The 25,142-nt window shown below is 36.1% G+C and overlaps 1 protein-coding gene across 2 annotated transcripts in view; it reads left to right on the top strand.

The window, feature by feature from the left end:
- Window positions 1-25,142, top strand: part of STK3 (serine/threonine kinase 3) — a 255,658-nt gene that overhangs the window by 39,518 nt on the left and 190,998 nt on the right. For both annotated transcript variants that reach the window (XM_029923871.1, XM_029923870.1), the window contains exon 4: window positions 8,640-8,754. In XM_029923871.1, coding sequence (XP_029779731.1) covers window positions 8,640-8,754 — 115 coding nt within the window. The remainder of the gene's footprint in view (window positions 1-8,639; window positions 8,755-25,142) is intronic.

Here is a 25,142-nt window from a genome sequence, read left to right as displayed (position 1 = left end):
ATCACCTACTTAGTCTCTGAACAACAAAACTGAGAGTCATCTTTGTTTCTTTTTCTGATACTTCTGAGGACACTATCTTACAGATTCTCCTTCTGCAATGTCTTCACTGTCTTTATCCCTCTCTTCATTTCCTGACAGAGGGCCTCATATTCTTACCACACGTTACAGTGCCTAGCACTACTGTACTTTTTGTTGAGTGAATGTGAATGGATGTGGTATGAATAAGGAATATGGAAGAGCATTATAGGTTGAGGGAACCCTAGGGAAATCTGGTCCTTGTTGTCATTATATACTTTAAACTATTAAGGAGAAAGAAGAGTGAAGAATAAAAGGGGAAAGAAATGTGAATAAATTTCTAGAAATTTTGTACCACTTTATAGCAGAATGTCTTGTACATAGTAGGGATGTCTCAAATATATGTTGATTGAAATACAGAGATGGTGGAACAATTACTGGTAAAAAATGGTTCATGCATTTTGGATTTTACTTTCAGATTCACTATTCACATGAAATAGTGAAGAATCAGAAAAATTAGTAGGTTAAAAGACCCTAAAATGCTAAAAGATAAGACAAGTGAAAAATAAACTAGGAAACAGGGGCAAGCATTACATTTTAGCTGTTAATTACTAGTGATAATTGAGATGTGATATTGGGAAACTAACATAAAAATTATTTGTATGAAAGCAGTACAAATTGAAAAATTCCCACTTAGAGAAAAATGAGATTTGCATTTCTGAAATTAAAATAAGGTCTATTTAGCTATTTGAACATTTGGCAAATTGTCTTGCTTTCTACACTATAAAAAGAGACCAGGGGGTGTTTAAATATTTTTGTTCATTTTAGTAAATATTAAACATGTGTTTAATACTGCATTTTGGCATAAATATTTGAGGGAGCCCATCTGCATTGTCTATTACAGAATCTTTTGTGTCTAGTCAAGTGCTTGGCACAGAGTAGACATTTAATAAATATTTGTTGAATATATAAATCATAGAATATTAATGTTAGGCCAGATCTTTGTCAGGTCTATTAGTTTAGAGTTTTGGAAATGTACTCTGCTTTAAGGAAGTGGGGGTATTTTACTCAAACAGTGAAGGATTGAGCAGAATGAGGAACTTCAGTCATTGCTTTTATCTTTTTTCTGTGTTGGGGCGCATTCTAAAATTTTATTTGAGGAGAAGGCTCCTTGTGCTAAAGGAACTTAAACATTTGACATGTACAGCAAGTGGGACCTAGAGAGTTTATATGAATTGTCCCAAATCACACAGGTAGTTAGTGACCCAGATGCCGTAAGGACCCACATTTGCTGACTCTATAGCCTGTGCTTGAAGAAAGCAAGGTTTACAGAAAGATTCCAGTCCTCCAAACTGAAGCACTTTCAAGGCATTGCTGGGATGGAGGCAGGAGCTGCTCAGTAATACTTAGGAGTACTGTGTGCTAGATAATTTGGAGACCAGGGAGCCACAGTTAATACAAGCTCTGTATTCCTGTGTGCACTGCTCAAGGACTGCTCGTATCTAAACCGGGAGAGATGTGTTGTTAACCCATGCATCGAGGCACACAGTTCCCACTTATTTATGTATTCAACTAATATATTGAAACTATTACCACTAATAGTTACCACTATTAAGGTGGTGGAAAGATGTTAATGAAACTTCTGTAATGAAAAATGGCCATTTCTTAGAATTTTAATTTTCACATGCTCCTATTTGGAAGACTTTAGAAAATATTTGCATAAGATTTATCTGTTAAGGTCTGTTATCAAAAATATACAAAGAATCTTTAAAACTTAACAAACATATGAACAACCCAAGTAAAAAATGGGCAAAAGACCTTACAGACACCTTATCAGCAAAGATACACAGATGGCAAATAAGCATATGGAAAGGTGTTTCATATCATATGTCATTAGAGAAATGTAAGTTAAAACAACAAGTTGTCACTACATACCTATTTAAATGACCCAAACTGGAACACTGACAACACCAAATACTGGTGAGGATTTTGGAGCAAAAGGAACTTCCATTCATTGCTGGTGGCAGTGCAAAATGGTACAGCCAGTTTAGAAGTCAGTTTGGCCATTTTCTTATGCAACTAAGCATATTTTTAGCAATATGATCCAGCAGTCATACTCCTTGGTGTTTATCCAAAGGAGTTAAAAACTTATGTGAACATAAAAACCTGCACGTAGATCTTTATTGCAGTTTTCTGTATAATTACCAGACACTTGGTAGCAACCAAGATGTCCTTCAGTAGGTGAATCCATAAACAAACTGTGGTACATCCAGACTGTGGAATATTTTTTAGCACTAAAAGGAAAAGGAAATGAGTGATTAAACCATGTTTTAAGACATAGAGAAAACTTAAATGCATTTTATTAAGTGAAAGAAGCCAACCTGAAAAGGCTATGTACTGTACGATCCCCACTACATGACATTCTGGAAAAGATAAAACTATGGAGGCGATAAAAAGATCAGTGATTGCTAAGGGTTAGGAGGGTAGGAAGGATGAATAGATGGAACACAGAGGATTTTTAGGGCAGTGAAACTATTATGTATGATAGTATTATAGTGGATACAGTCAGTATGCATTTGTCCAAACCCACAGAATACACAGCACCTAATGTGAACCCTGATGTATCCTAGAGTACCACCCTTGGGTGATAATGATGTGTCAGTGTAGATTAATCGGTTGTAGCAAATGCAGCACTTAGGTGAGGGATGTTGATAATGGGGGAGGCTGTGCATTTGTGGGGGCGGGGTGTCTATGGGGAATCTTTGTATCTTTCACTCAGTTTTGCTGTTAAAAATACCTTTGGCAATATGCAGTTTTCTTCAATTAAGTTGAAATTCAACTTAGTATAAAAATGTTAATTACCTTTTAGGCAGTAAAAATTAATATTTGAATTTCCATAAGAAGCTTAAACAGAATGATTCAGTCCAAATAATTTGTGCCATGAATAGTGTTAATATAAGGTGCAAATAGATAAGAGTTTGTGTGCTTCTTCCGTATTTTCCCCTCTGTTTTTTTTTTTTCACTTCTCATTTTATACTATTTCTATTTTGAGTTGTGATACTGGAGGAAGACTGTCAGGATGAAGGGTGTAGAGGAGATGTGAAAAGAATACAGGACTGGAAAGAATATGGTCATTAGGCATAGGATGTGGGGAGGCACGCCTCCCCCCGCCAAATTGGGAGAAGATGATACATAGTTCATTGGGCTGAAGGTGTTAAATAGGGGAAGGGACATACATGAACAGGACAGGAGAATGCAGCAGCGGGGAGATGGCCCAGGAGAGAGAATTAGAATATGGCTCATGATTGTGACCCCAGTAATGAAGGCATTGGGTTTCACCTTGCTTCCTGGTGTATGCAGTAATTTGACTTATGTCTTCCTTTTCCCTCCACCCAATAAAATTTTTAAAGTCATATTTAACTATCAGTGCCAAGACTATACAGAGTTGCTATGTCCTCATTTGTCCTATAAATCCGTACAGCAGGCTTAAGATTTTTAGGAATTATGGATGAATTAAAATTTTGTGTGTTGCTTAAAATTAAATAAATAACAGAGCTAGTGTTTTGATGGACACTCTGCTTCCTCTCTAGCATTTAAAAATCAATGCATGGTAAAAAACATGTGAGGAAATCTAAGTCACTGTATAGTTAGTTAACTTGCTGGCTGAAATGAACAGTGACACCCTTGTCCCCTGACAGGCCTGCCCAGTCTTATCCTCTTTCAATGCTTTCTGATTGTATTCTTTTCTTGCATAAACTTCTTCAGGGGTTCCCCATTGCCTTGTCTGCCTTTTCCAGTCACTAAAGTTTACTCGTTTGTCTCTCTAGCCTCTGCCATTAGGCCATATCTGTTGTTTAGTGAATGTTGATTATTTTTAAATGATACATAAGGGCACCTGGATGGTTCAGTGCATTAAGTGTTGGACTTCAGCTCAGGTCATGATCTCATGGTTTGTGAGTTCAAGGCCCACGTCGGGCTCTGTGCAGACAGCTCAGCCTGGAGCCTGCTTCAGATTCTGTGTCTTCCTCTCTTTCTGTTCCTCTGCCCTTTTTTACTCTCTCTTTCTCTCTCTCAAAAATAAATAAACTTAAAAAATAATAAAATGATACATGAATGAATTTGAATGAACAATGTCTATCTCATAGGAAACAGACTGAGTTAGAAGTCCCGGGTCTTGAACTCTCTGAGCATATTAGTACCTGTGTCTATAATTTTTTTAAATTGTGGCTTTAAATTTTAATCTTTTTAAAGAAATTTTATTAAAATTTTTTAAATGTTTACTTTTGAGAGAGAGAGAGAGAGAGAGAGTGTGAGCAGAGGAGGGGCAGAGAGAGAGGGAGACAGAGAATCCAAAGCAGCCGTGCATTGTCAGTGCAAAGCCCAACTCAGGGCTCGAACTCATGAACTGTGAGATCATGACCTGAGCCAAGTTGGATGCTCAACAGACTGAGCCACCCAGGTGCCCCTGAATTTTAATCTTAATTTGCCAGTCTTAAGTTTATGTTCAGTGTGCACAACATACAAAAAAAAACCTGAGTTACTTCTTAGCTTCCAGTCTATGTCATTATCAAATTGTGTTGAGTATACCTTGAAAATATCTCATGAATTTTTCTTTTTTATTTCTTTTACTCTCACTTCAATTCACCAACATCTCTTTTTTTAAAAATGTAGGTTTTGGGGCACCTGGTGGCTCAGTCAGTTAAGCATCTGACTTCAGCTTTGGTCGTGATCTCACGATTTGTGTGTTTGGGCCCAGTGTCGGGCCCTGTGCTGACAGCTAGCTCAGAGCCTAGAGCCTGTCTTTAGATTCTGTGTCTCCCTCTCTCTCTGACCCTCCCCTGCTCAGGCTGTCTCTCTCGCTCAAAAATAAAAAACATTAAAAAAATTTTTTTTAAATGTAGGTTTTATTATTGTTTAGGTGTGGTGAGACCAGTGAATCTGGAGATAAATTGTTATACTTACAGATCCTGAGAGGAGGGAGCCTGTCTTGCAAGAGTGGGTGAGAAGAGGAGGGGAAGCTTATACAGGGAAGCACCAGGGTCAGATGGGAGCAGAGGGAGAGAGTGGAAAACATGGGCAAGAGCCTTGATTGTGGTTCTATGAGCAGGAATAGATGAGGTGGGGTAAAGAGGTCTAGGGTTGGTTAGTTTGAATGATTTCCATGAGCAATGATTTCACTGGGTGTAAGGAAGCCCCAAGTTGTCTGGTACATGGCCCTGGGTTGATGAAGTTAAGGGAATAGTGGCCCTGGAGGTAGCTGAGGGCTAGATTTGTGTGATTGCGTGGGATGGCTATGCTCACAGGTGCTATTTCTAGGAATTAGCTAACCCTGAGAGAGACCGTGGAGACCTTGTCAGCAGGTCCTAGATGTCAAAGCATCACAAATACAAAAAATAATGATCTCATAATCTCATGCATACATAGGTTAACATAATCTTCTACCTGTGTCTGTATTTGTTTTCCTATAATCTAGCTTTGGTGTAGAAGCCAGAGAAATCTTAAAAAGTATGTTAGATCGTGTTATTGTTCTACTTAAAATTCTTCTCAGATTTCCTCTTCCGTATCTAATAAAGCCCTTACTTTGGTTTTGAGGCCCTTCATTATCGGGCCTCTTCCTCCATCTGCAACTACATTGTGTTAAATCTTAATCTTCACTCTATTCCAAGGCACACTGATCTTTTGATTTCTTGAGAATGATTTGCTCTTTCTCTCCTCAGGCCTTTGCACAGACAGTTCTTGGTGCCTGGATGCTCTTTGTCTGGTTAACTTCGAGCCAACCTTTGAATCTTCCCTTCTATATTATTCTTTTGGGGAGGCCTCCTTCTGTGAGCTTTTCTGTGATTATTCATTTGTTCTCCTATCCACTGCTTTTGTTTCTACCTGTAAGAAGAGAGGTATTGAGGATAAAATGGAGAGCAAGCCAGATCAGCACCTAACCTCACAGAGCTTGTTTTCTTCTGGTGGAGGCCCATTAGCGTTCCAAGTTAGGGACTGACTACTGGGGTGTGTGGATGTTGTGCCATCCTTTGCTATGAGCGAGGAGCAGTTTTTTCTGGAGAAATGATGAATGCAAACTAGTCTCAGCCAGTTTATCTCATGGCAGCCCTCTCTTTTTATTTTTATTTTTTTAACCACAGTTACTAATCGTATTTATTTGTGGGTTTACTCCTCCAGGACCAGTATATTTTCATGCTGGTGTGTGCTCTCTGAGAGTCAGAGTTGTGTCTGTGCAGTTCGCCACTGGCTTAAGCAGAGGGCTAATGAACGAATGTTGAATGGAAGAAACTGCGTTCACGTATGGGTCCTTACATGTGGCTGTTTAGTTCTATCTGCTTGAATGCTTTTTTAGGCTAAAATTATTGAGGCCATGTTTTATGGTGGAGAACTGCTCGAGCTTGATCTGTCTACTTGATTGTGTTAGAATGGACCTCCAAGTATATTTTGGAGAGCTTATTACCTTTCCCCAAAGCCATTTTCTTGATTTATCACTAAAGACAGAGTTGCTTTTTCGGGTAGCTGTCCAGGTTAGAATCCCTAATTTTTGTAAGGGCTGTCAGTCCTTTCCTTAGAACTGCTGATTACCTAGTGTATTACAAGGTGAAACATTTGTTTTCTATGGGCCTTTCAAGGAACAAAATCTTGAATTCATTGCTACTTAACACTTCCAAAATTTTCAATGAGAAAATTAATATTTAAAGAAGTTCTTTGAAGGATATTCTTCTGGAGTGAAGTTTAACTCTGAATCTATATCATAGTCACCTAATTAAGCTTTTAAAAGACCTGCTGAATTAGAACCCCTAAGGTGTGGGACCTGGGTCACAAGTGTTTCTGAGGCACAACCAGGTGTAAGAGCAATACTCCCTGTAAATGTCTCTACATAGGCACTCACACCCCAAAGAAGTGTATGTAAAGAAGGCTTTTTAATGTTTGTTTCCTGTAGGTTGAACTTCTGGCTCTCTAGATTAGTTTCATTTACTGGTAAGCATGTTTCTTCAGTGGTTCTGTGAACAATTAGGAACTCCTAATATTTACTTTCCATTCCCAATGCCTACCAAAGCTGAGTATGTCTACATATTTAAGGTGTGAAATGGGAAATAATGAGAGCCATGGGTAGAAAGGTAGATGTTGAAAGATCTTATGTGTGATATGAAGCAGTTAAGACCTTTTCAGTAATGGAAAGGCATTGATTGGAATTTTTTTTAAGTACTTTTTTTTTTTTAAACGGGAAAGCAATATGATCAGTTTATTTTACCTTTATTTTACAGGTAGGTAACCTTGTTGACTATATGGAACAATGATTAGAATGGAGGAGAAGGCTATGACAAGGAGACCAGTTAGGAAGTGAGTCTGTGCAAGAGATAATAACAAGCAGAGGATAAATCCCAGGGTTGAATTCTAGCCTTGTAGCCACCTTTTTGGGTTAAGCCCTTAAGCTCCAACCAATCTGCTCTACGCTTGATTTGAAGACTTAGCTAAAATTGTAAAGGCTCTACTGAGAAGTCTTCTCTTGACCTCTTGTTTTGGTGGTCTCTTTATGTGGTCTTTTATAGTACTCTCCACTCATACTTATTTTTTGCTAATTTGATTCATATGCCTTCCATTTCTGCCACTTTTCATGATAGCTGCTATTAGATAGAAGTATCTGTTGAACAAGTTGTCCCCTAAACATGCCATTTTTGGCTTTTTCTTTTTCTTTTTGTGTCTTTACACATGGCCTTTCTTTTTTCTAAAATATTCTTGTCTCTCCTCCACCCATATTTTGAGGTTTTTATCCCTTCATAGTTCAAATACCACCCTTTTTACAAGTTTTTTTTTCTGCTGGCGGTACCATGGTCATTTGCTTATTTTAGCTCTTGAAGTATGTAAGCTGTATATGACTTAGCTTATGCTACCTTGTATTTTTCATCTTTTTATGTATTCTGTGACAATGGATACTCTATTTCTTTGAGTTGGACAAGATGTTTTATGTATCTGTGTATATAGCCTGCCCTTAGTAAATATTAGGTAAATATTAAGTAAATAAGTGACTATTCTAAGTCTTCCTAAAAACAGGTTATAAACAGTTTATTCTGCTCTGAAAGACATAAAACTTCAGCTCAAAAATATTTTAAATTGTTAATTTTAATTACCTGCATTTAAAGCAAAAATATTGTAATAACTTATCTCTGGATTTTTAAAGGCCAAAATAAAAGAGAATTAAAAAAATTTTTTTGGCCTTGTTGAATTATAGAGTATTTTAAAGTTGAGAATTAATATTTGACTGAATGTGGACTTCCTTAAAGATTTATATTTAAAATGCTTTAGTTAAAGGAAATATTTTCATTTGTTCCTTATGTTATACGCTATGTTCCTTGCCAAAACAAAGCCGTATATTCTTGGGAATCATTCAGAGCATTTGGGCCTCCTCTGCTTTATAATCCTGTTAAATTTCATCCATGAGTTAAAGCCTAATTATGCACAGTTGGTAAACCCTACATATAGATGATTTGATGTACAATAGATGTTTACCCATTAAGTTTACTTATTGGAACGTTATGAAATGTTGAAAATACTTTGTATTGGGATTAAGAAATAATTTTCTTTGGTAATTAACTCAGCTTAATTGTCTATGTATTTTTCTTTAGCCCATATGTTGTAAAGTACTATGGCAGTTATTTTAAGAACACAGACCTCTGGATTGTTATGGAGTACTGTGGCGCTGGCTCTGTCTCAGACATAATTAGATTACGAAACAAGACAGTAAGTATTTTTAAATTGTTTTGCTAATCTCATTTCTAAAGATTTATACTTCAGGGTCTGACTAGCTAGTATTTTGTTACAAAGAAAATATCAGTATGAGAAAAGAAAGATTTTGCAGTGTAAAAAGATCTAGTATGAGGTGTGAGAACCAGCTATGTATCTTCAAATGGCAGACTTAAGAGTCATATGATTGTTTATTTGTTAGGAAACTTTTGGTTGGTCACTGAGAATCTACCATAGTACTCCACTTCTTCATTTGGAATCAGAGTGTATATTCTTTATTAATATATTTCAATAAATTATGGCTAGAATTTTTTAAACTTTACATTATTCATGGTATTTATCTTGTTTTCTGTTTTATAATCTATGGTTGGTAAACAATTGAAGTTTTATGTTTCTGAATTTTAAAAAATAATTGAAAGATAAGTTTTGTCTTTATTTTCCAAAATAATATCAGGATGTTTGAAAATGATAAAACTAACTCATATTTTCTATGTGTGCGTGTGTATGTGTGTGTATGTGAATTCAGGTTAGTGAAATATGTTATTTAATAATAGCATTTTATGGTTATGTTTTAATCTTAAGTGAAAGAACTATTAATAAAGTTGTTTATGCTAGGAATGCATCTAGTTTACTTGGATAATTTATAAGGATAGAATTTATACCTGTTTATCTGTGCATGGATAAGAATAATACTCAATGAAACAATGTGTAATTCTAATTATTATATGACATTATTGTATGTTGTCAGACATATTTCAGTAAAATACATTCGGAAAAATGCTTAACTACTTGAGTCAATTTGTGGTTAACCAGAATCATTTTAAGGTTTGATTGGGGAAGTACATTGTAAGTTTACCCGACTTAATTTTTTTTCTATTAGAGAAAATAAAGTAAATAGGATTTCTTTTAAAAGAAGTAAAATAGAAGTTAAAATAATCCCTGTTTTGACAAAATGAATTAAGTGATTTGTGACATTCTAATTGTATACTTTAGAATTTCTGTGGTGCTTAACTAGTACTTATGTAAATCAGATGACTCGAGTGGCAGAACAGTGCTTTAATTGAAAGTAATTATATTCCAGTCACAGAAGTGTTTTAAAATCATTTCAGGGTTAAACCCAGTATATGTGGTATTTAAAATTACCAAGTATTAGAAATATAAAGTAAAAGTATGTGAAATGGAAAACCTGTTTTCTTGGTTTTAAATGTTAATGTTACTATAGTGCATAGATAGGAAATATTTGATTCAAGTACTTGATTATCTTGTTGCCAGTAATTACAAACTGTGAAGGTATGCTATATATAGTTCTAAACTGCAGGTATGGATGAGTCATAATCTTTAGGAATTGCTTCACCAGTTATCAAAGGAAAGACTTTACCCCATTTATATTTATACTTTTTATTGTTTTTTATTCTTTTCTGCATTTCTCAGTTGCCTGAAGAACATGTCCGTTAGTATTGTCTTTTATGTGGGTATGATGGTGATAAGTGAAATTGCTATTTCACTTCCTTTTTATATGATTGCTGGATAAAGAATTCTAGGTTGAAAGTTTCTTTTAGTTTTTGGTTTAAAGGAGGACTACCTAAGTTAAAGATATCTCACTAAGGATGAAGTATTGCTGATTTTTAGTTGTTGATTGCTATCAGGTTTTGATCAAATGTTTCTTGGAAAACTAAGGGCACAGGGAAAAACAAATCTGATTAAGTTACATGCCTTTTAAAAAACATTTAGGGACACCTGGGCAGCTCAGTTGGTTAAGCATCCGACTTCGGGTAAGGTCATGATGTCGCGTCCGTGAGTTCGAGCCCTGCACAGCCCTGGAGCCTGCTTAAGATTCTGTGTCTTTCTCTTTCTCTGCCCTTCCCCTACTCGTGCTCTTTCTCAGAAATAAATAAACACTAAAAAAGAATAAGATAAAAAATATTTAAGCTTAATCTGTTTAGCTTGAAGTATAGCACTGTTAACATCTTAACCTCCCTCTTCTCCATACAATTATATATCTTGTCACTTCTCTTATGCACTTTAGAAGAGAAATGGCTCCAGGAATAAAAACTGGATTCATATTTGTCGTTTTTGTAAATGTTACTGCCTCATCCTTTTCTCCACTTTTGAGTGCTTCCCTTATCCCCAGGCTTTGTCTAGTGAATTTGCATGAGGGACCAGCTCAAAGATCACCTCCTCTTTGAAATTTTTCCTATTTTCTTGGGGAGTTTCTTATCTAATTGGTTGATTAGTTAATTATGTAAGTCTTTACTGTACATTCCCACATAAAGAACATAATAAATTCTAGCTTCCATTATTATTATAATTTTTACTATTATTATTACTTTTTAACATATTTTGACAAGTAGGTAGACTTTGAACCTTTTTTATATGTGTATTGGCTCTTTTATTTCCTTTTTGTGCCTTTTTGTTATTATGATTGGCATTTTTCTTACCAGTTTTCAGGATTGCCTGGCAGTTTGCTAATAGTTATATGAACACTTTACATATTTTAAAAGTCAAAAAACCAATTATCTTATTGTCAGAATAGATGTTAAATAAAGAGCTTCAGAATATCTCTTTCAGAGGTTTTATACCTTGACCCATTCTTTTTCTTTGGGAAACTCCTAGGAAAAGATAAAGGCACAGAATTAAGTTTAGGAGTCAGTTGTATTCCAGTGAATGGGACTGAGGCTGAGCAACAAGGAGTTGGGATTGTTTCTATTTAAATGTTGATTCTTAGCATGGGGCAGATCACAGACTTGGCATTTGAGCTGATAATGAATGATAACTAGTACTTCGTGGTAGTGGTACTTGAGATAGGATCAAGGTAAAACCCTCCTGTATTCCAGTGGGTGATAAAAGTTTCTCTGAGTCTCCTGGTTGCATCATGAGTAAGGGTCACTATTTAGTTAATATTCATTGAATCTTTCAGCTTCTAAGTATTGGAGATCTATAAATGTGTGTGAGTTAAATTCTTGATTTCTGTGCTCAGCCTTAGAAACACAGGTTAAGTCCTAGTATCATATATTTTAGTAATTGACTATCTTTCAAAATAATTACATTGTTTCAAACCATCTTTTAGGTTTGGTGAAACTTACCTGTAGATCACCATGCTGTGGTATCCCATACTTAGAAATTACATTTAAATAGCTTTTAGTGATTAGAAGAATAGTTGCGGTTGCCTTCTCCTACTATAAGCCACTCAGGGACAGACATTTTAGTCTATTTATTTGTTATGTATTTGGAAAAGTTCTAAGAAAATGCTTAAGGTTATTCTCTTCCATTTTGACCCATTTTTTGATCTGATCACTTAATTTAACTTAACATAGTCTATGGATTTTAGTTTTGGCTCTTTTACAAAGTATTTTATGATCTGAGCAAGTCATATAACTGACAGGGACTTTAGCTTCCTTGTCTGTTAAATAATAATCAATATCTGCATTGCTTTACATTTTATTTGGCGACTTTATTTACATTTCAGTTGAATGGAAAGGTTTAAAACATTTATTGATCTAGGTGCAGTGCTGCGCAGTAGAGGTCCAAATAACTCTAATAAATTCTACCAATATTTTAGTAATTGACTATCTTTCAAAATAATTACATTGTTTCGAACCATCTTTTAGGTTTGGTGAAACTTACCTGTAGATCATCATGCTATGGTATCCCGTACTTAGAAATTACATTGCATTGTTGAGGTAATACCTATATAAAAAGCCAGTTCAACTCTTTGAAGAGTTTAACTTCATTTGGAGCAGTAAAAGAGACATTTAGCCTAACATGGAGTTCAGAGAAAGCTTAGTAGGAGATAAAACCCCTTAGCAGATTCTTGGAAGAGAAGGAGTCTCTATCCTTAAAATGCTGCCTCCGTCAGGGCCGGGTTTTATCTTCTTTGTTCACGCTTCATCTTCATTCTTAGCATGTAGAACGCTCAGTAAATATTTGTTGCATGCATGGATGGATGGGTGAATGAATGAATCAGAGAAGAGAGGGCAAAGGACATCTTGGAAGAAGAAACAATGCTCTGCTGAATTTATATTTCCCTTTCTAAAAGTTCAGTGTTATACTTCTAGGTCACCTGAAGGAGAAAGTTCCTAGCATACGGTTCAAATAGATTTAGTTTTCTCATACTTAATTGCCCAAAATCATTGCCACATTGTAGTTTGATGGATCTATGTTAGGATCATGATGTTGCTGTATAATTTTTTTGTTTTTCCTGGAGCTGTTTCCTTTTTCCCCCTCATGTTTAGAGAAGCAGCATATGCCATCTTTATCATTTTGCTAATGTCTTCTACCTTCTTACTCATTTTATCCATTTCCTGGAATTTATGTGATTCTTCTTTGAGAAGACATTCTTTGGGGCTTCCTGATTTCTTGTTCTAATGTGGACTCATTGCTTTTTAGGTCTGCTGTACAGCTGTGTCCTTGGAATTTCTTTTCACTGGACTTTTGGGTTAGTGCCATCATTTTCTTGTATACTTCCTCTTTCCTTGGTTTTCCCTCTTGTTTTGTATTCTTCCTAAACTGTCTTCTTTATAATACAATAAGCCGTCAGCTATTTGAGTTCTTGCATGTCTGAAAATGTCTTTATTTTTGCTTTCACAGTTGATTGAAAGTTAGCTTATGTAGAAATTTATGTTGAAAATAAGTTTCTCTCAGAACTTTGGGAGCTTTTGTCCATGATCTTCTAGCATCTACTGTTGCTAATGTTACAGCTCATGCCTCTCAAGGTCTTACTTATTTTTAGGTTTTTTACCCCTCCCTCCGAAATCTGGAGCTTTTTAGACTTTTTTCTCTTTTTGTTGTTAAAGTTTTTTTTTTTTTTTTAATGTTTAACTTATTTTTGAGAGAGAGACAGAATGCAGGCAGGGGAGGGGCAGAGAGAGAGAGAGGGAGACACTGAATCCGAAGCAGGCTCCAGACTCTGAGCTGTCAGCACACAGTCCAATGCAGGGAACCACGAGTTCATGACCTGAGCTGAAGCCAGATGCTTAACCAACTGAGTCACCCAGGTGCCCTAGACTTTTCTTTCTATCCTGATGGTTCTGATACTGCACAAGGAACAAGGTGTTTCACAAGGATGTGCCTAGGTGTGAGTCCTTTTTTATTAGTTATGCTCAGCACTCAGTTCTTTTCAAATAAACACTTGTGTCTTTCTTCTGCTTTGGAGCATTTCTCTCATAATCCTCTTCTGTTTTCTTTATTGGATGTTGAATATCCTGAATTTTATTCTTTTTTTTTCCCTTCTAGATTTTTTTTTGTCTTTTCTGGGGAGTGGGTAGGAGGTGGTTTCTTCTACTTTATTTTTCCAACTCTTCTAACTGAACTTTTTATCTCAGGAGTTAGATTTCAGTTTACAAGAGCTCTTTCATTTTGATTATTCCTTTTTTGTAGTATCTTGATGCTCAGACATGGATGCAAAAGTTTTTCTAATCATTCTAAGGAAAATAAGTTTTCGAAAAAGTTATTTTCTGTTTCCTGAATCATCTCTACTTCTCTGTGGTGGTTGTTTTACTTGCTTTCTTTGTTCTGGTCTATCCTGTATTAAGGCTGCCCAGCAGAAAGGCTGACTAGCTCTCAATGGGAGCCTTGGGCAGTGCTTTTTACTGGCTGGTGTAATTTTAGGGTGGATGGGCTAGGAGCTGGCAGTTAGGGGAAGGGCCTACAGAGACAATTTGCTCACTTTCTTGAGAGAGGAGCCATTCCTTCTCCCCCACACCCCCTATCTGGGGGTAAGTGCCAGAATGCGTGCCATCTGCCTATACAGGGCTGGAGTATGGGTAGAGTAGGGATTCCATTTTCTTGTTTTCTTATTCCATTTTCTTCTTTTTGGCCTCCATGGAAAAGCTAGCCACCTATTCTGTCCCCCTTCTTAATCATGCCCTTCCTGCCCGGTGGAGCTGACTTGGAGCCCCCTGGAGTTGACTTGGGAATCACTCCTTTTGTTGCAGACCCCTTTTCCACCTGCTCTTTGCTGTGGATCTTTCCATAGAATGCTTCCAGATTTATTATACTCTCCTGTGATGATTTTTTTGTTATTAGTTTACTTATTATTTAATGAGGTTTCAGGAGGAGGAGCTGCAAATAACCAAACAAATTAATTACAAATTTAGGTTGACTTTTGAACCTGAATCAGTGATATTCCCTCCTCACCTTGTGTATATATTTTTTTTAACTTTCATATTCTACTACTTTGAGGAGTAGTTTGATAATTTCTTATACGGTTGAATACATATACAACCTGGGAGCCATCCAGCTGTTCTCCTCTTTCATCTGCACCTAGAGAACCCCTAGCACAGTTGTACAGTGAGTGACACATAGACAAGTGTGTTGTTACACCAGAAAATTAGAAGCAAATTTAAATCTAGATCAGCTCTAGACCCTGGACTAGAGGATTATTAATGTTCTTTCCATCTCTGTAACTCTGTAGCTCTTGGGAAAGGCAAACTGAGAGTTGAATTCTGGCTGAAACCATTCAGAATCCCCAGTGCCCAGCTGTATAGATGAGAATGACATTAAAAAGCCAAGTAAATTTTGTGTCTTAAAATGTGTATGAACATTTATCTTGGAATATAAGAGAAATTCCTGGTATTTACCTTTATTGGGATGAGATATATTTCTGTGATTCTGGGGAGGACTGGGCATTGAGGAAACAAAAAATAATGGAGAGGAAGTTCCAGACTGAAGAAGGCTACTTCTAAGTTATGTACATGTGTTTTCCTCAGAGCTGGTGGTGGGCTTGTTATTTTCTAATGGAAATAATTGGAAAGCCAAATTTTATTTAGACATAACTTCTTTAGAAGTGTGAAGGGCACATTAAGACCATTCAGTGTGGTAAACTCACACTGACTGGTAGTTTTATAACAGTGATTCTCAACTCTGGTGACAGACTTTTGATAGATTTTTAATTACTTTATTTAGAGCATATGCTCTTTTTAAAAAAAGTTTGGTTTTTAGTAATCTCTACACCCAATGTGGGGCTCAAACTCATGGTCCTGAGATCAAGAGTCACATGCTCTTCCAACTGAGCCAACCAGGTGCCCCTGATGGATATTTTATGAGCAGTTATTAGTATTGGTATGTGTCAGACATTATTCTAAACACATTGCATATGTTTTTGCATTTAATCCTCATATAAGAATTAAATGACTGTATGAGGTAAGAACTACTACTGACCCATTTTGTAGATGGGAAACTGAATTATAGAGCAGTACAGAGGGAAAGAAAAGGTTGAAATTACAGCTAACTGCTGGAATTGAACTGTAGTAATAGTTAAGAGCACAGACTCTGGAGGCAGAGTATCTGGTGGGTTTGAATCCTACATATGAGCTGCATGAACTTGGTCAAGCTTCTTAACTTCTGTTACTCATTTTCTTCATCTGCTAAATGGGATAAGAAGACCACCCTACCTCATTGAGTTGTTCTGAAGATTAAATACATAAAGTGCGTGCAATAGCACTTAGCACATAAAAACCCTGTACGTATCAGCTGTTGATTCTGGCATCATCCTGTCATCTCATGTTCATAGATGGGAATGTCTTTGCGGTCAGATGTGTTTGAGCAAAATATACAAAGGACTGTGGAACCCAGAACAGAATCCGAGCATTCACCATTGGTACTTTGAATTATCTTTGTTAATGAAGGAAGTGTACACTTAATTAGAAAGGTACATTTTTAGGTGCAGTGAAAGTTTCTTTAACAGAATCAGACAATGGCTATTCACAACATACTAGGATATGTTATTCTTAGTACCCTTTGAATTAATGCTTAATTAATGTGTTTTAAAAATATATGTTTTGCTTTGATGTGTATTTTGTGTCACTTCAGATGTTTTTTTTGTGAATGCGTACCAATTTCTTTTTCTTATTGATTTATTTGGAGTTTCAAAGTTTATTATTTCATTGTTAATAACAGACATCTTTTTATATTTGTGTGGATTTCTGTTTCATAAAGTGCTTTTTTGGGGGTATGTATTTGGCTCTTTGTCATTGGACTAATTCATGTTTGACTTCCCTAATCACTTTGTTGCATGTTCCCTCTTTGTGTAATAGATACTAGTTCATACACGATTTACAACTCCATATATATTGAGTGCTTTTCTGTTGTCTTCTGATCTCTTTTTCAGGAATCTTTTCATGTGGGAAAGGATTTTAAAATGTCTGCCCACTGACCATTTTCACAGTAGAGTATCAGTTCTCTTTCTCTTCAGATCAAGGGATTATAAGCAGCGTGTATATATGTATATTTACATATGGTGTAAGTAGTGAAAGCTTTCATTTTGAATCACTAGTTGTGGGACTTTGTGATAGATTATTAATCTTTTTTTTTTTTTTGCTAAACATCTGCAATCCAGATTTCATGAAAGACAGCCTCTCTCTGCCCTATAATAATGGCTAAAATATTCTAGTTATGTTTTCTAATGTATGTACTTTGTGTTGAGCAGATTTGTGTTTTTCTGGAAGAATCCCATAAATTTTTATATTGTTTAAGACTTTGGCTATTTTATACCCTCAACCCTCTGTTTTTTGGGTGGGATGAGATAGCATGGTGAGGGGTGGGAGTTACTGAGTTGTTCCCTAGTGTTTTCCTCATATTGAATACTGAAGAGCCCCATTAAGTGTATGTGTTCTTTTTCCCAAGAAAGAAGGAGTAAGAGGGGGAGAAATTATGATTGTACAGAAGTTGGAATCTGAGGCTTGATGGATGTTTAGATAAACTCTTAGGTGTAAGTTTGAGTATTACCTTTGACATTTAGGTATTTCAGAGATTGCTACTTAATTCCTCAGCTTTCTCTAAACCACTGATTTTTAGTAAGGTGTTTGGTCACCGTTGTATGTGATTATGTCACATATGCCATTAACAGTAATGGACACTGAAACATTCAAGGAGTTCTGTAAAATGAGAAGTCTAAATGTAATATTAATACAGTTTCGAGTAAATATTTATTAGGTGGGGGAAGCGGTACTATGAAATGAAGGCAGAAAAGGAGACTTAAGAAAAGCCTTCAAGCTCCCTTTTAAAAACATGCTTGTTCTACTCTCCCTGCCCCCAATTATTAAATTCCTTTTGTTTGGAGGCAGCATATAGACACCAGCCTCAGAGATCTCATGATTTTAAGTACCTGGAATAGCCTTTAGCGTTTGTAAAGTTGGTCAGTGGTTTGTGCTTTATACAAACTTTTTTTCCAGTAACTTCCCCACTTTTTGGTGTCAACTTCAAGTTTACTGTATCATTTTGAACTCTTGGTTATAAGTTACAGAAAGCCCAGTCTAAATTGGCTTATGTCAGAATAGGAATTTATTTGCTCACATTACTAAAAATCTTGGCAGAGCTAGTTTCGTGCATGACAGATTCAGGGTAAAAGGAATTACTTGCATTCATCTTTTTATTCTGATACCTCTGTATGGAGTCTAGTCTCACACAGATTTTTGCCTCATTGTTGCAAGATGGCTGCCAGCAGCTACTGGCTTATCCTTTCTAGTTGAAATCCGGCAAGCAGTCTTATGCTTTGCTGCTTCCGAATGGGTCATGTGCCTTTTTCTGAGCACATCATTGTGGCCCTATGAATGTGATGGGGCAGTTGGCTTAGACCTAGGTTTGTGTCTAACCTGGAGCTAGGATGGAATTGATTATTAGAAATACATATTCTGAGGATGAGGAAGTCATGATTTTCTTGGGGGAAATCAGAATGTGTTAGCGGAGAAGAGTGAGTGGATATTAGAATGGCAATATGTAACATATTTATATATATTTACTAAAACTAAAATAAAAACAAAACAAAATATATCAGGAATAAAATACAAGAAAAAAGGGGCATCTGGGTGGCTCAGTCAGTTAAACGTCCAACTCTTGATTTCGGCTCAGGTCTTGATCTCAGGGTAGTGAGTTCAGGACCCGCACTGGACTTCCCTCTGGGTGTGAAGCCTACTTTATTTATTTTATTTTTATTTTTTTTATGTTTTATTTATTTTTTTTGTAATAGTTTATTGTCAAATTGGTTTCCATTAACACCCAGTATGTGAAGCCTACTTTAAAGAAAAAAGAAGCCTCCCCTCCAAAGACAATAAAAAACAAAACAAAACAAAAACAACCCACCTCTAAATAATTCCCAAAATGTATATTAAAGGTTAGAAGACATATTCAGTGCATTGGGAGTCAAAACTGTTGGGTCTTCTTCCCTTTCTCCCTCTGTCACAGTAAAGGATGGAAAGATTGATATTTCTCCGTGAGCCTATTTCTGCTCTGTAATCAAGCAGTGAATGTTTGCTATAAAACTTCTCCTGGAAAGTCTACTTTCAGGATTAAAGACCCATAGTTACTTATTGGACCAGGCTGGACTGGCCCTTGTGTAAGTTCTGGTGTCCATGGCCACTTTTCTTATAAGGATTTTCTCACACTGAGCAGGTAATAACTGTCTGTGGCTGTACAAGAATTTTAGGAGAATGAGTCCTTTTGTATGGAAAGTAATTCTTGCTCCTTATTTGGTATATCCCATAGAGTGAAATTGAGTTCTAAGTATATTTCACACATGCCTCTTAAAGTTCCAAGCCGCAGCATTAACGTGACCATGCACTAGGATTAGACCTTTAGAATTTTTCATAGCAATCATGTGCCAGGTCTTAATCTCTGATTAAATACATCATACACATTACGCTCCATTACATGTTTTCTAAATCTTTTGATTGGATTATAAACACTTCTCTTTATGATTTTTCCACATTACAATATAGTTCCTCCAATAGACTTTCTCTTCTACCTTAACTAAGTAAATTAACCTTTCAAAGTTATTTTCTTGGCTGCTGCCCTTATTGGTAAACTGCCCAATCTTCACCTTAGTTGCTGTTCTTCTTGGCATTTCTCCCAGTTCTGTTTTCTTTTCATCAGTCAGGCCCACCTTCATACACTTTATTTTTACATTGAACACTCCTTCTCCTTGCCCGAGTGGACTGCCTGTCACTGCCAGATCTACGCTTTGCCCCCTCCCTGTCTTCAGCCTGACCCTTAGGCACCATGACAGTGGTTATTTGAGGTGGTGTTTAGTGGAAGGACTCCCGGAGGTGGAACCAGAAGACCCAGGCGTCCATTCCTGCTTTGCAACTTGGTAGTTCTGTGACCCTGGGTACATTGTGTAACTACTCTAAACTTAAGATGCCTTAGCCTAAAATGGCTCTAATATCATATTACTTTCCTTACCTACCTCAGTGTTTTCTTGTGAGGAACAGAGATGATGAGTGTCAGAGCATTATGTAACCTGGAAAATTCTATACAAACTTAAATTGCTGTTTTATTATTATCAAGGAAAAAACTTTAAAAGTGGCATATAATTTTTAATTACTAATGATTTAAGAATTTTATATTTGTTGAAATAGTGAATATTCTCTAACATTAGAAAAAATATACTAAAAGTAAAGTTTTGGTTAATTTTAGGAAATCAAGAGATGTATACAAGTTAATTTTTTAGAAAATTAGAATTTAGCTCCTTAGGTAGCAAATCTCTAATTTTAACAATTTTAGATGGAGAGCTTTTAAAATTGTATAGCACAGTTCTTTGTGCTTTTAATGAGAATGTGTGAGCCCCTCCCCCCTTTAATGATATAAATTAAGGAAAAAATGCCAGTGAAATGAGTAGATTGTAAAAATTTTAAATAGTATGGAAAAAGAACTTAGTATCTCCTTACTCGTCCCTCAATTTTACTCCCTTGAGGTAATGTCAGTTAATAGTTTCTTGTGGGTCTTGCAAGCACGTATGTATGCAGACCTAATTTTACTTGAGGAAGTCATACTATATGTGGTGTTCTATACCTTGTCTTTTTTTTTTTCCTTTAACTTCTGTGTATCTTAGAGATCTTCCTATATGGTACAGGTGTGTATGTAACAAAGGTCTGTGTATATGTAACAAAATGTATTTTGGGAGGCAACTGAGTGGCTATTGGTTAAATGTCTGACCATTGATTTCAGCTCAGGTCGTGATCTCATGGTTTGTGGGATGGAGCCCCTGCATCAGGCTCTATGGTCTCAGCCCAGCCTACTTGGGATTCTTTGTTGCCTCTGTCTCTGCCCCTCCCCCACTCGTGCACCTGCATGCTCTCTCTTTCTCTCAAAATAAATAAAATATTTTTTCACTATTTAAATATTTTAAATTAAAATATTTAATATTAAAAAATTTAAAAATACACAATTTAATATTTTAAAATTAAAAAAATATTTTTTCACTATTTTGGGGAAAATGAGTTCCAGCTTCTCAGTTTTTGTTGTTATAGTCGAGGTGGCAAGAACTTTTGTGTTTGTGTATTGGCATACTTATATTGTTATGTCCATTGGATACATTCTGAAACATGGCATTACTGGGTTAGAGGGCAAGTTAATTTTTTAAAAGTTTATTTACTTACTGTTTTGAGAGTGAGAGTGCAGGTGGGGAAGGGGCAGGGAGAGAGTGAGAGAGAATCCCAAGCAGGCTCTGTACCCTCAGCGTGGAGCCCAGTGCAGGGCCCAAATCCAGTAACTGTGAGATCATGACCGGAGTCGAAGTGGGATGTTCAATTGCCTGAGCCACCCAGGCGCCCCCTGAGTTCATTTTTAATAATAATTTTTTTTGGTTGAGAGGCTGTTACCTAAGCCATATATATAATGTCTTAGCACTGAGGCAATCTGTGTGAATTATGAAAGAAGTATGGATTTTGCTTTTGGTGCCTTCCTGGTTCACTGCATGCTCAGACACTTCATCTTCCCTACTTTTGTCTAATTTTGCTTGAGGTATTCATTATTACTTCTACCATAGAAATCTCCACTGAGATTTTAAGCAGGTTGCTTACTTGTTAGCTACTAAAGCTGCCGCTGCTGCTATGATAAATGATTTCTTTATTATCGTCCCCATGCTAGCTTTCTGCACTGGTAGACTGAGAGCTTGCTATCAGAGGGTTTTTTTTTTTTCTCTGAAAGTTCAGATATGTTTATATCATTGTCCCACTTAAAATTTTGTAAATACTATAAAGCAGAGTTTGGCCCTAACCTACCCTTGCATTTTTCACTACTTTCCCATACACATTACTTCAAACACAAAGAACCATTCACTAGTGCTGGACTTTATTTATTTTTATACCCATCGCCTTTACACATGCCTAGTATTTCCTTCCCTCTTTGGTCACCTGACAAGCTTTGTTCATTCTTCAAGAGTCAGCTCAGAAGTCACCTCCTCTGTGAAGCCTTACTGGAGTAGGAAGAGTGGTGTGGTGAGGTAGTCAAGGCTGATGGGAACTGTATATTCAAGGCCTTGAGGGTTAAGTGATTTGGATTTGAAGAGTACTGTTTGTGATGCATAATCAGCTTTAGGAACTGCTGTCCTGGAGTGCTCCTACAGGTGATCCTGTCGTTACAGGCATTACTTAATATTGTTATTTGTTCCTGGGCCCTGCCCTTTCTATTCAGTTATGAGCATGAAGGCAAGGGCTGTGTAACAGGCTCTCAGTAAATTCTTGTTAGCGCGTACCTCCTCCAGTTGTGTCTAAGTATGTTTAAGGTGCTGGCACAGTTAAACCTCAGTAAGTGTAAGCTGTTTTTGATGTTACCAGCATCATCTGTGGGTAGGTAAACCCTGACTTGGGGAATATAGAGTGATTTCTTGAGAGAGGTGAGATCTGATCCAGGACTTAAAAGACTGTGTAAAGATGATGAAGGTGAATTTTCATCAAACGCTTTTCAAGACTTTATGAAAAGTCCTTGTGAAAATTGAAACTTAAAACTTTACAATAATATATAGTTAGCTGTCTATGGCACCTGAAAGATAAAACTATGTCAGTTTTTTTCATTTTCGTAATAGATAATAGGTACTAAATATAGAATTAATGCATTATTTTATATGAATAAGTATATTAAAAAGGTGGGGTTTAGGTAAGATTGTCAGGATTCATTTTTAGAAAATTAAAGTTCTTAATTTTGTAAGAACTTACAAAGCTCACTTGAACTTGTTTTCACGGACATGAAAACATTGAGGCAGTATGTGTATTTTAAAACAGCTTGCGCATGTGCCCGTGAGATAGTTTGGTGGGTGCATTTTTATCAAAACCATACACACAGTGACAAATTAAATGTATCATATTATTATACTAATCATATGACTCTAGAAACAAAAGTAACCAGAGGACTAAAGCCTATCAAAACCATCTTTTTGTTTTTGTACAATGAGATTCTTTTTAAATTTGCCAGTGAATTCATACCAATATTGAAGCCAGATGTGGACTTCCGTCTTCTAATGTATTAGCTCAGCTATAAACGTCTTCTTTCGATCCCTGATTACTGAGTATTTCATTCATGGTTTTTTTTTTTTTATCTCTCCCACTTTTATTTATTTTTTAAATAGACTTATAAAATATGATTCAAGTGATTTTAAAGTGACATTGCCCCATTTATGTAGTGATAGAAATAAAAATTAAACCTGTATTGTATTAAAGGTAATGTAATTAAATCCATAAATGGAGTACTCTGTTGATAAAAGTTTTTCATTGGAAAGCATTTTGACAGATACCACTAAGTGAAGTGTGAGCTGTTGTTTGAGAATGGCTCTAAGAGGTTTCTTTCTTAGAACTGAAATCATACATTAGTTAGCTCCTGTATAAAGATGCTCTCTCCTGCGTGCGTGCACATGTGTGTGTGTGTGTGTGTTTCTAAGTGTTTTTAGTGTAAACCTGACCATTTTGAAATAGATGGGTATGGTCTGTCTGAACTGTTGAAAAGTTTTAATAATAGAAATAAAAATGATACTACTTTAAATTTTATAAAGTGATGGGAATAAGTAGTTCCCTCTGTTGCCAAATAGAATTCTAGTCACTTTGGTAACTGGTTAAGTTTATACATCAATGAGATTTCTTAAAATATTTAAATGTTGTTTAAAAACAAAATTGTTTAGGAAAATGACTGTCAGCTATCTGCCTGCCTGCCTGCCTGCCTGCCTTCTTTACAGTCTTTATAACAAAAGTTTTTGTAAGGCTATGAAATAAGCATCTTGTTCAAAGTCTACTCTATAGTGGCCATTAAATAAACACAAGTTCCTGTCTCATTTTCTCTATTAGTGCCACAAAATGCTTGTCAAATGTTGATACTGCTTTTATTCAAAGTTTATTTAATGCCATTGAAATTTAAAAGAGACCAGGTAAGAATAATTTGATATTCTTTCAAATATGATTTACCTGCATTTTGGCACTTAGAAGGCTGAAATTTGGTCCATCCTTTTTTTTTTTTTTTTTTTTTTTTTACCGTTTTCCCCATCTTGATGGAAGGGAAAAAAATAGGCCTTACTTGATTTCTGAGTGCCATTTAATAATACCTATATTATTCTTCAGTTAATTACTTGAATTGTCCTGTTGAAATGTTTCCTTTTTCTTGATGGTGAACTACTTTTTTTATTCAAAGCCTAATTTTAATGCCACTTTCTCTTTCTTCCCTAATTAATTGCTCTCCATTGTAGTTCCATTTTACTTTGAAAGTGTTTTTATAATAATTTCTGAGTTTTTTAGTCTGTCTTTCATGCTAGATTGGGACCATATAAGGTTAGGTTAAGTATTGTTAATTTTATTTATTTTTTAAATATTAAAATTTAAAGATCCTTATTTCTTTCATTAAATTTTTTTTTATGTTTACTTGTTCTTAAGAGAGAGAGGAAGAGAGACAGAGCATGAGTGAGGAGTGGCAGAGAGAGAGAGGGAGACACAGAATCTGAAGCGGGCTCAAGGCTCTGAGCTGTCAGCACAGAACCTGATGTGGGGCTCGAACTCATAAGCTGTGAGATCATGATCTAAGATGAAGTTGGACATTTAACAACTGAGCCACTCAGGTGCCCCTGTTTATTTTTGAGAGAGAGAGAAAGAGAGAGAGAGAGAGAGAGCGCGTGAGCGCATGAGAGAGTGAGCGTGAGCTGGGGAGGGGCAGAGAGAGAGGGAGACACAGAATCCAAAGCAGGCTCTGGGCTCTTAACTGTTGAACTGAGGAAGAGTGAGATCATGAACTGAGCCAAAGTCCAACACTTAACCCATTTAGCCACCCAGGTACTCCAGGGTTAAAGATTTTTAAATTCAGGGCAGAACAGATCAATAAATGTTTTTTTCAGTGAATGAACGTTATCTAGGGCTTTTGGAACGTGCTTCTGCATTATTAGATCACTTTTATGTATGCTTTATATTCTTCCTGTCTGCCGTACAAGTGCGCTTAGCCTTGGCAACATTGTGATCAAGTTTATAATTGACACTTCATTGTTTGAATTTGCTTTTCTTTGATAATTACTGAAGTTTGTTATTTTTTTGTGTATGTTAACCAGCTCTATATTTAGTTTTTGTATATTTGTGTGTTGTATATATTCATTTCTTTACCTATTTATTTGTTGGGTTTTATTGTTTTTCTGAAAGATTTATGTG

The sequence above is a fragment of the Suricata suricatta genome, chromosome 15 (genome assembly GCF_006229205.1).
Source record: "Suricata suricatta isolate VVHF042 chromosome 15, meerkat_22Aug2017_6uvM2_HiC, whole genome shotgun sequence".
NCBI classification, from domain to species: Eukaryota; Metazoa; Chordata; class Mammalia; order Carnivora; family Herpestidae; genus Suricata; species Suricata suricatta.
This window is presented reverse-complemented; position numbering and strand designations above follow the sequence as displayed.